The sequence below is a fragment of the Megalobrama amblycephala genome, linkage group LG3 (genome assembly GCF_018812025.1).
Source record: "Megalobrama amblycephala isolate DHTTF-2021 linkage group LG3, ASM1881202v1, whole genome shotgun sequence".
NCBI lineage: Eukaryota > Metazoa > Chordata > Actinopteri > Cypriniformes > Xenocyprididae > Megalobrama > Megalobrama amblycephala.
The window spans coordinates 27,803,062-27,815,550 of record NC_063046.1 but is presented as its reverse complement, the minus strand read 5'-3'; the positions used below and the strand labels follow the sequence as shown (position 1 = coordinate 27,815,550).

The 12,489-nt window shown below is 36.5% G+C and overlaps 1 protein-coding gene across 3 annotated transcripts in view; it reads left to right on the top strand.

Moving 5' to 3' along the window:
- Positions 1–12,489, top strand: part of ptprn2 (protein tyrosine phosphatase receptor type N2) — a 217,873-nt gene that overhangs the window by 135,207 nt on the left and 70,177 nt on the right. For all 3 annotated transcript variants that reach the window (XM_048184803.1, XM_048184806.1, XM_048184804.1), the window contains one exon: positions 7,208–7,272. In XM_048184803.1, the coding sequence (XP_048040760.1) occupies positions 7,208–7,272 (65 nt within the window). The remainder of the gene's footprint in view (positions 1–7,207; positions 7,273–12,489) is intronic.

Below are 12,489 nucleotides of genomic sequence, written 5' to 3'. Positions count from 1 at the left end.
TGAGGGTGAGTCATTAATGACATAATTTTAATTTTTGGGTGAACTAACCCTTTACATTTGCAGTGTCACTAAAGTAACCAAAATTCTATCAACAAAGCCACACTTTAACAATTTTCACAGTCTTTATAACACTGTAAAAAAAAAAAAAAAGGAGGGGAAAAAATCACAGTGGCTCTGTTGACTTGTTTACATTTTACTGTCATGCTCGACTTTGTTTAAAGTGGGCCTCAATTTCCAAAAGTCCTTCAGACATCTTGACTTTTGCAGGACAAGCATAGTGAGCTTAAGAGAGAGAAGTAGCACTTATTTCTGATGAGTAGTGTGGTTTAAATAAAATCCCCTGGTTCACAGCCCCCAGGCAAATCAAGCTTGATTCTGAGCCAGTTGAACAAGTTGCCCTTGTTCCTTGTCCAATGAATCTTTGGATATAAATTGTAAGTACAACCAAGTTTTGGAACCTACTTGCCATCACGCAAATGGTATGTCTCAGCTTAAATTAAAAACAGTTGTAAATTTATAGAGATTTAAACATGTAAGCGTTCACACTGGTCTTGGTTTAATATGCCAGAGAGGTTGAGAAAGCCAAACATTTCACCATAGATTAGGGTTATTTTATTGTGTGTATGTGTTTGACAAGATTTTTTTTTTACTTCCAACTAAACATTTCAGATGAATTTTAAATGCAATTAAAAGTGGGATATTTAATTCTTAAGAGCACTTTCAGAAATGCAGTCCATTAGTACAACAGAGATGCTTGAACAGCTGGAACATTAAGAAATGCATATCTGGAATAAAACCGAAGTGACTGATACAATAGCCAATTAAAACCAGTTGAAAAACAACTTGAAAATCAAGCCTGACACATGTTTTCATGGGCTGTCTTGAATAATTTGGGAAGTCAAGACAATTTTTTACTGAATAAAATCAGAAATATACACCTTCCAGAATTTGTGTGTGTGTGTGAAACAGATTGTAATTCATATAGTTCTCTGAAATACATGTTGTAGTTGTTATATTGATGAATGTCAAAGATGAAATCTGAAGGAAATGTGTTTAATTTTTAAAGGCCTTGTTATTTGCACTCCATGGCAGCTTTGCGAGCTTTTCATCATCTGTGGACAGATCTTTTCTCTGTTTATCTTTCATTACCTTTGAACCACAGCCAAATCCAGCATACAGTCCTAAACGCAACAAAACACAAACCTTCATGATGCATTTTTTTTTTTTTTTTTTTCAAAAGCAGGGCATCTTACCCTCACGCAGTCCCTTTCCCCTGAGAAACACTCAGGCTCCCTGATTCTGTCCCCAGCCTTTCATTTACATTTAAAGTGGCTGCAGACAGGCCTGAGTGCAAACTGGATGGAGGAGGCCTCCACAGTCTCTGAGCTCTAATAAATGGAGACTCTGAGGGGTTCTGGGGATTGGCTGTGACACAAGGTTAACCTGGGTGCAGTTTCATTCGCAAGAGTGGGTCAAAGCTCAGCGCAGGGGAGAGTGAGATTTAGTCCCTCATGTGCGAATATGTGATGTGAGAAGGCATGTTTGCTAACGTGGTTGCATTTTCTCTCATTTAGCATTTAGTAGGTGCTCTGCAGAGAAAAACACATCAACAAATGGATGAATATTAGTGGCACAGTATTTGTGCTTGTTTTCCATGTGAATGTAGTCTGCGTCCTGGGTGTGACACTGAAATATGGTTCATTTAAATAATATTCAGTTATTTAACATTATTCAGGTGCTTCATTAACAATGGGTCAATAACATAAGATTGGCCATGAAAAAGAAAAATTTTTTTTAAAGGTGCCCTCGAATGAAAAATTGAATTTATCTTGGCATTGTTAAATAACAAGAGTTCAGTACATGGAAATGACATACAGTGAGTCTCAAACTCCATTGTTTCCTCCTTTTTATATAAATCTCATTTGTTTAAAAGACCTCCGAAGAACAGGCGAATCTCAACATAACACCGACTGTTACGTAACAGTCGGGGTGTACGCCCCCAATATTTGCATATGCCAGCCCACGTTTCCAACATTATAAAAGGCATTAGACAAGGGCAGCCAGTATTAACGTCTGGATCTGTGCACAACCAAATCATCAGACTAGGTAAGCAAGCAAGACAATAGTGAAAAATGGCAGATGGAGCAATAATAACTGACATGATCCATGATAACATGATATTTTTAGTGATATTTGTAAACCGTCTTTCTAAATGTTTCGTTAGCATGTTGCTAATGTACTGTTAAATGTGGTTAAAGTTACCATCGGTTATTACTGTATTCACGGAGACAAGAGAGCCGTCGCTATTTTCATTTTTAAACACTTGCAGTCTGTATAATGCATAAACACAACTTCATTCTTTATAAATCTCTCCAACAGAGTAGTATTAGCCGTTAGCCACGGAGCACTATCAAACTCATTCAAAATCAGAAGTAAACAATATAACAGTATACAATACTCACATAATCCGACGCATGCATGCCGCATGCATAACGAACACTTTGTAAAGATCCATTTTGAGGGTTTGTTCAAGGCAAGCGCGAGCTCTGTGGGCGTGGACCACGGGATTTAAAGGGGCCGCAGCATAAAATCGGCGCGTTTATAATGATGCCCCAAAATAGGCAGTTAAAAAAATTTAATAAAAAAAAATCTATGGGGTATTTTGATCTGAAACTTCACAGACACATTCAGGGGACACCTTAGACTTATATTACATCTTTTAAAAACATAATCTAGGGCACCTTTTAAATCATTTTTTAAACAAGTGCTTAGAAATGTACTGTTTGTATTTGTTGATTTCGTGTTAGTTTTTATTTAATGACTCATTTTCTAAGGTTATTATTACTTTTTTAATATCAAGAACTTTTGTTTAATATCATTGTTTTTGAGAAGTCACATCACATGATATTTTAAAGTCTAAACTTGCCTTGCCATAGACTTTGCCATGACCTTGACACAGTTGTGAGGGTTTGCATGGGTCTTCTTTATGAGATAATTTCTTGTTTCGTGTTTTTGTTTTTTTCTGAATTTTGGTTGCATCACTTCACTCTGGTTATTATTATTTTTAAATAATGAAATATTATACCAGGAATCAAAACAACAACAACAAAAAAGCGAATGTTCAGCTGACAAAAATGACCATGTACAAACAACAAAGAGTATATTTTCCACCTCTATTTACGTGCCTGTACGACAAAACAGTATATATATGGCAGTAATAGATGTTTACTGAGCTTGGATGATCTCTGTCTCGAGAAGTGATGATGTGGTGCAGAATAGCTCAGCTGTATTTGAGACCCAGACACTAAAAAAAATTCTCTTTCATTTTCTCTCAACCGCAGCAGCTGATAGACACTTTAGTTCACATACTCCTTCATTGTCGTTCTGTCACACACACATACACCTGTTTATAGAGACCAGGCTTTAGCACTCTCACAGACAGACAGTGATGTAAGGAGAGATGAGCCACTCGATGAGGCATCGTGCTTAATCGTATGGAATGTAGCATTAAGAGTGTATGGCGAGAGGAACAGGCTTTGATAAATTAAAATCCTAATTAAAGAGTCTCCAGCAGACAAAACCAGCACTGGAGACCAACTCTTGTGTCATTAGCATAGCCGTCATCTGGGGGCACTTAAAGAACTCTTCCTCTCTCTTTTTTCCCGTGCAACTCATTTTGTTCTGTATTTCTTCAGAACTCAACTGAATGTTTTTTTTTTCCCCCATTTCTCTTTTCTGTCCAGCTTCTTCGCCTTGGCTTCCTTTCTTTGCCATTTATTTTCACAGTTTTCTTGCCTTATCTTATTGCGTGTTTGACGGTCTGTTTTTCTTATATATCTGTCTCTCTCTTCACTATCTCAGTGCTGCCTCTTAACCCCGCTCCCTCCCTCTGCCGTTCCTGCTCCGGCAAAGTAAACAAAGTCAATTATAATTTCACACTGTATAATTATTTTCCCTTCTGTGTAATCTGTAAAAAGCCTTTTAATTCACTCTCTCTCTCTAAATACGCTATCAAAGCTGTGCTTGAAAAGAGCAACTTGCCTGAGAATCAAGGCAAGGAGAAAGTGTTTCATCTTATATGTTGAGCTTTTTTTAACTACTGCATTTTGTTTGATTCCATCATTGTAAGATATGTTTAAATCCACATACTTAGTGCACACGTTCTCATGCTCGTGTTTCCTTTATTGCTTGTAGAACGTGGCGGGTTAATTGGTCACACATTTAAATTATTAACTGGCTGAGATCATTCCCACCTCTTGTAATGAACTTATCTGATGGACTATGTGTTGCTAAAAACTGTTAATTGTTTAGTGTTTTTTGTTTGTTTTGTTGTTTTGACAACCATCTTTATATATGTATCTATCTACAATATATTTTTTTCCTATTATTAAGTTGGAAATGTTTCAGAGTAATGATTTAAATATATAAATGAAAAATGGAAGAATATTTACAACAGTTTATTGTATGCATTGTCTGTCCATCAAGTTGAAACAATGGAGAGGTCACATTGCTTTACCACTGAGGTTCATAATTTCACACTGTAAAAAACATTGTAACATTGAATTAAACTTGTAGTTTATTTTACAGCAATATTTTGTAAAGTACAGTATTTACCTGGAAACTAAAGTTGCCAATAAAATCCTGTAATACCCCCAAATCCAAGGTGATGTTGTAATAGTTTAACATTGAAAATGCTGAAAAGAATCATTTTAACAGTAATATATTGATTTATATGTATTAGGATGAACAATATCTGAATACATTTACAAATGAATAAAAACCAAGTCAAGGGTGTTGCAAATAAATATTTATTAAAACTGGCAGCAAGGCATTGCAAGGCTTTTTCTGGTAAAACTTTTTCAGTCTTTCAAAATTACATAGTATCACAAAATAACTTCAAATAATAATAATATGTTTTTTAAAAAGCCATTTAAGCCATATTCCGAGTAGAACATTAACTTTTAATAAAAAGTAAGGTCAATAAACAGAATTTGGCATTTTGGTAACCAAAAAAAAAATCATTTTGACTCTTGTTGAAACGCACTGTAACTCCGATTTTTTTAAAGAAAAAGATTAAAATAAAATGCTATAACATTATGGCACAAATTCTGTTGTTTGAGCTTACCTTCTATTAAACTAAGAATATTCCATCAAAAGACAATATATACACACTCAAAGTTCATTAACCTTCTGCGATGAGCACACACATGAGGGTTGACTGTTGTTCCTCTTCTCTGAGAACTTTCCACTTGTTTTGCCTCTGCTTATTGTATCTGTCTTGGCTCCAGTGAGTATTGTGATTCCAACAAATCATCTGCACAAAAATACAAGCTCAACTAGCTCAACAAAATAAAAGTAAAATGCCACTTATACAATACAGTCAGCATTTGCTGCACTACTAATGTATGAAGTAGTGTTAAAGGGTTAGTTCACCCAAAAATAAAAATTGTTATTAATTACTCACCCTCAATTTGTGTTCTGAAGATAAACAAAAGTCTTATGAGTTTGGAACAACATAAGATCTTTTTAATGTAATCTGAGCACTTTTTGTCCCTCCGTTGACAGCCTACGCAACTACCAAGCCCCAGAAAGAGGTAGTAAAGACATCATTAAAGTAATCCATGTGACTCCAGTGGTTTAACATCACTTTTATGAAGCAACACGAGTGCTTTGTAGACACAAAAAAAAAAAAATAGTTTACCACTTTATGGTAAGTGTGTTTATAGTGTGCAATATAACATGTGTTCATGTTTCGCGTGTAAAAAAAAAACAGTATTTTTCACATAATTTACTTATCTGTATACCGCTGTTTCCACTGTCATAAAAACGGGCTGATGACTTCCTTGTTCTATGAAGTCCCTCCTTCAGAAATACGTAACGAGTTCTGATTGTGCCAGCGGTTCCTGTGTTGTGATTCGACAGCAGCTTCTGCTCTATCTTTCAAGAATAATCTTTGTGCGAATCCGGCATTAAACTGATTGAGATTGAGGAAGCTGTCCTCAGCAAAATGTGCTGCACATAGTTTTACAAGTACAGCGTCCCTGGGAAGGCCAAACAAAGGTGATTGGACTGCGGGATGAAAATAACAGCGTTTCGACGACATGGCGACAAACACACTCTACAAACGCAACTCTTGTGTATTCCTGTGGGCGGAGGTTAGTCAAAAAACTGTTTTAGTGACGTCATTAAAGAAGGAAGTAGAGGGATGTAGTCCAAACTGGCCGTTCGATGTAGGCGACTTCTGTTAAATAAAATATCTCGCTTGGCATTGAACTTTGAGCTTTAAAATTTTACAGATTTTATTTATACTCTAACAACAACATTACACACTAACTAAAGTTTGAAACATGGGATCACGAAGAACGGGACCTTTAAATATTATGAAAATATTAATCTCAAACACGTTTGTTGTGTTGACATGTGAGTGGATGTTGTTACGTTGTTAACGCACGTTGGAGATGAATATTTTATTATATTTGTCTTGCCATGGCATACCCCGTCAAAAAGCCTTGCACCTGAATCAAAAACAATATATTTCTTACCTAACCAAACGTTATGTATGGAAAAACATTGAATTTGTCAACTATTACATACCGCTAAATGTCGTGTTAGCACGCTATTGAGACATGATTTCGCTTATACATTAAATGAAATAAATATTAAATAGTATATCTCTAAAGAACTTACCAGGAATTATAAATAAATTCAATCATTCTCACTCTGCTCCAGTCAACTGGATTTCAAATTTGAACAAAGCCTGTGCAATCCCATAACTAAAGCTCTTCCATGTACTGAAATTATGAAACAGTCAAATGCTGAAAAAAAGCTCTAGAATTTTGATCCATTAGCTGAAAATATGACGACATCCATAGCAGTCTGAGTAATTAGTTTTTTGCAACCACACAATGCCCCACCCCACCCCGCCCCGCACCCCGCTATATATATATATATATATATATATATATATATATATATATATATATATATATATACAGTATATATTAGTATTCCGATTTATCAACAACAACAAAAATGACATTTCTGGCACTTTTAAAATATATAAAGTAATTTTTATATGCAGCAGGCACCCCAATACTCATTCAGATGAGCCCAAACACTCCTGTCACACACATCTCCATCTCAGCACTGATGACATGTATACCCTCTGATGTGCTCTCACTCAGTCCCCCTTTTTTCTCTTTAACAGTTGAGCAGAAAGGACAGCTGGAGAAGGAGAGTGGTCTGCAGATTCTTGAGGCTGGACTGAGTGATGTAAGTCTGAGGAAAGGAGTCTTCTTTCTCTCCCCTCTTCCTCCCTCACCAATGATGACATCCTCCTTTTTCAGAGTGCAACCCCTTATTGAATGTGTTTTACTCAAAATCTGTCATCAGCATTAAATTGTGAGGAAAGTTCAAATCATGGATCTGAGACCTTATGCTGTTTATCTAAATGTCTTTTGGAGTGATAATTGTACATTTGTGGTGGCCAAGAACAGTTAGGGGCTTTTCACATTGCGCTTAACATCATTGTTTTAAACCTGGCTTTTAATCCCGGGTAGAGGAACGTTTCACACTAGTAATTTATGAGCTGGGTTTTTTAAATATGTGTTTTAGAAACACTGGAGCAGGATTAGCATCACAACCTCATATTGCAGTGCCAAACAAGTGCAGTGTTAAAGGGATAGTTCACCCAAAAATTAAAACTGTCATCATTTACTCACCCTCAAGTTGTTCCAAATTTCTATGAATTTCTTTCTTCTGCTGAACACAGAAAAGAAGGTATTTTGAAGAAAGTGGGTAACCAAACAGTTGACATTAGCCACTGACTTCAATAGTATTTTTTTCCATACATTTCCATATAGCAAAAGAAAGAAATTCATACAGATTTGGAACAACTTGAGGGTGAGTAAATGATGACACAATTCATTTTTGTGTGAACTATCCCTTTAAACAATGCAGTGTTAAGTGCCATTCACACAGAATGCGGTTTTCCATTCCAATGCGCTACTTTTCCATTGTTTAGACAGATGTGTATGACCGTTGCGCTCAGGTCTTTCATCTTTTTCAGTGTTTTGCGCACAACATAGCATTCTAAAAACATGGCGCTCAAGTTAATATCAGTTCAACTTTTAAAAAACACGTCTTGGACCTTGCATTTTTCCCCCATTCCACTGCCTGCATCTTGCATTTTTCAAACCAAAAATGAGTTCTATGTAAATAATAACTTAGCAACAGACAACCAATTGTGTGGGTCATATTTACGTGTTTTGGGCAGTTACAGAAATAGAAATCATTCTCTACAGGGCATAGCTGATTGGTTCCTGCTGTATCAGTAGCAATGAGCTTGGTCAGCAATTGCTGTAGCAGTTGCAGTGAGCTTTCAGAAACCCTCCACCTTCCCCAGCTCCACCTGTATAGATCTGTTATGGGTAATTTACGTATGCTAAATTGTACAGCAGCAGCAGCATGTCTTGCTTGCTCACAGCAGCATTTTGTGTATGTATTGGCAGTAGCAAGTCCCGTACATGCTCTGCAGCAACAGAAGCAATAACAGCAGCAGCTTAGCAGATCTATCCCACCAAGATCAAACATTTCAACATTGTCATATCCATTACCATGCCAAACACTCAGAGTTGTCATGACAGAAGCACCACGTGTTGTATATAAACAGAAGTGAAGGGGAAAATGTCAAATGGTGACAGTCTCTTCTTTACTCAACACCAGGTAAAATATGAGTGAAACAAGATAAACCAGGATTCTGTTTACCCGGATGTAGAATGAGTCAAGTTTCATGTTTGGAAAGCCCTTTAAAGGCTTAAATACAACAAAAACTCATAGCACTTATGATTAGCAGTCAACTAATAGGAAAAAGTCTTACCTCCCACATGAAAGGTTGAATATCAGAATTGAAGTCCTGTTATCATTGCAGTTGGTTCACTATAAGATTTCTGTGAACAGCATATGATGCAAAATCTCTTGTGGTACTAAATGGTTACCAAATTCATATGTCATGGCATTTGTGTGTTATTCCCAAAGTACTTCAGAAAATACTCTATTTTCATGGTGCATTTCCAAAAATGCATAGTTTTACTGTAGCATGTTTTGTTAGCTTGCTCAATTCCTGTGAATTATTAGATCAGATAAAACTCCAAAAGCCGAATCAGGCATTTATTTTCCAACCTTATAATAATAGTACTTCCTTAATTTTCCTAATATTTTAAAGAATTTAAACATCTTACACCAAAAAGTGTGGGGTCAAATCATAAAAACTTCTGCGATTATGTGCTATATATTTATTTTTGTGTGTGCGTGTGAGCATGTGTGTATATGTCTGTGATTGCTATTAAATAGAGCTAAGCTGCTCTCTCTGTCACTTTTTCAATTCGCTGTCTGTTGCAGAGGCAACATGCCAAATATACTCTGTCAATCAAAACGGCCACACAACAGAAAGAGAGAGAGAGAGAGAGAGAGAGAGAGAGAGAGATGGAGGGACAGATGGTTATTAGTTATCTCAATCAAATACATGGACAGAGATGTTTAGAGACTATTGCCTAACACGCAGACATTTGGCAATTTCACTGGATACTTTAACCTGAAATGATTAAAAGTGCTGTTCTTCATGAAACATAAAACCAGTTATAGCATAAACAATACTGTACGAGGATATACCAAAGGGGGAGTTTAGTATCTTAGATTGAAAATGGTAAAACTTGTTTTGATTTTATTTAGGATAATAATCAGAGAGGATATCCTTGCACTGTTCTCAGAATTGAAATCTCATCCCCACTGACCACCTGCTCTTAATTCTGCGTTGTTTTGGTTTTAGATCTAGTCGCCCATTGAGCACTGCTTAACGGCTGCATTGATGCAACATCACCTGTTAGACCACTGGCAGAAAGATATGCATTATGAATACTAGACATGTGTGACACATCACTAGTTTGTAACAACCTTTTTCGAATAACCTTTAAAATACATTAAAACAGTAGTCAAGTTTAAGTCGATCAACCATCTTCAGAATGATCATGGTTGTTGACAAATGTTGAACTAAAATGCTATAACAGTTCGTCAGCCAAAACAGATTAATAATTTAATTGCTGGAAAATGTATATCAGATAAGGTGCAGTAAATGGTAAAACTATTTGTGCTACAAACCAGTGCATTTATGATAATAAATGAAAAGAATATAACAAATACAATTTTGCAACATTAAGCAGCATATCAGACGGCACATGACAGTAATTTGCATTAAGTAATTTAAACATGCTTCCTTGGAATACGTTTTAAAAACTGTTATGTTTCTGATGAATTGCGTGCATGTGGCACCAAATGTAAGCATTTTCTTGTTTTGTTTTTTTTGTTTTTTTGTGACTTTGGACAATCACCGAGATAGATGTTTTTAATTTTCAAGTCTCCTTCCTTGTGCTGTTTTCCGACTCTCCCATTACATGAAAACCCAGGCATTGATTGTTTGCCAAGAATTAACGTCAAGCATATTCCTATTGAAAGCAGCACTTTGATAACCCATCCTCCCACCTCCACAAATTGTTTTCCGATCCACTTAGGGTTGTCTCCATGCCAACATAAGACAAACACAACAATAGAAAGAGGGGAAAAAAATAAATAAATAAAGGGATGCATGTTTTTTGACACATTAAGCAAGAGATGCAGCCATCTCGCTAAGACAATAACAGGATTAGCTCAAGTGCTGTCAGTCTGTGAGCTGACATAATGCAGCCTTTAATATTCATAAAGAAATTAAGTGAAGAAGGTTTTGAGGGGCGGTGGACGGATGTGATGAAAGGGGAGGGTGCGCGTGCATCCGCATTGATAAATATTCATCGAGGCCTCTCAGCGGAGGTGAGAATGTAATCAAGTAGGGTATTGATGTGCCGGCAGCCTTTATGAACCTGGTCTAAATGAGCTTTCCAATAGAAAATGTGACCGTAAGACCTCAGTATGTGTGCCACAAACAAGCAAAGAGGAGAATACATCGCAAAACAAGCTGCGCTTCTTCCAACTCATCTATTATCTTTTCATCCACTGTAACTGATGGGTTGGTATAAAAAAAAATTAAATAAACTGTCATCGACATTATTATTTGAAATTGACAGGGTCATGAAATGGCTTTTATGTTTTACTGGTGTGAGCTTATTTGAGAACTTGTTTGCAAACTGTTCCTGAGTGCATAATTTTGCAGCACAGACTGAAAACATATCATGTTGTTTATAGAAATGAAGAGTAATTAACATCCAAATTTACCCTTTTTTAATAAAATTTGAACAGCAAGGATTTTTGTAGTGAAGTACCTAGTAACTATTTGAACCCAGAGCTCTCATTACAGCATGCTGAAACTAATACAGGAATTTCATTCTCTCCGCACTCTCACACACCTCTGACAGTCATTTTCACCATGCTGTATGGGTGCAGGGCAGCTGTCTAAAGTTTGTCATGTTGGCCCGTTTTGTTGGTAATTAGCCTTAATCACGACTGCTCTGCAGGGGTCGGCGGGGGCGTAAGACTCTCAGCTGGAAGGGAAAGAAGAATTATCTCAGCTGTACGAATGTGATCAGATAGCGCTGAATAAAATAAAATAAAAAGCCGTGCAGAGCTGTGCATATGTCTGTGTGTGTTTCACCAGGCAGAAGTGTGTGTGAGTAGGTGGATTGAAAGATGCACGATCTGAAGAAAAGAAAAAAGAAAAGAAAAGAAAAGAAAAGAAAAGAAAAGAAAAGAAAAGAAAAGAAAAGAAAAGAAAAGAAAAGACTTCCCATGGGGGCCAATCAAGTCATAGGATTCCTCTTACCTCACGCATGACTGAAATCTCTCTCTGTATCTGTCTGCTAAAGTAATGACAGAAATGCTTAGCTAGAGGTCTGATATGCCAGTGGTGGATTTGACTGTGGTAGATGTAGACTGAGGTAAGTAAATGTCAGAGAGATAAGGAGGGAGGATCGATAGGCCTTCCACAGGTCACACCTCCATGTGGGCACATGCAACATTTAAAATGAAGACATGATTATTTGATGTGATTTCTGAATGTCATATATAGCTCCTGCATGTAGAGATCCAATGATATTTGCACCTAGGTTTTTTGTTTTGTTTTTGTTTTTTAATGATCACACTAAACCGATACAAAGGAACACAACTAACACCGTACAAGGAGGCATTTAGCATTTCTTAATGGGGGTGGTACCACCCTCCAGGAGCCGTTTGGAGAACATCAGGGGGTGCTGGAAGCAATCTTCGCAATATCTTAAAAACAGTAATATTGTGAAATATCACTACAATTTCAACAAACAGTTTTCTATTCTATTAAAATACAGAATGTATTTTAAAAGTTATTTTTTCCTGTTACTCCAATTTTCAGTAATCACGTGATCTTCAGAGCTCATGCTAATATGCTGATTTAGTGTTCAAGAAACATTTCTTCTTATTATTACGCCTATTAGCTGTAAACGGTTGTGCTGCTTTTAGAAATGCGCTATG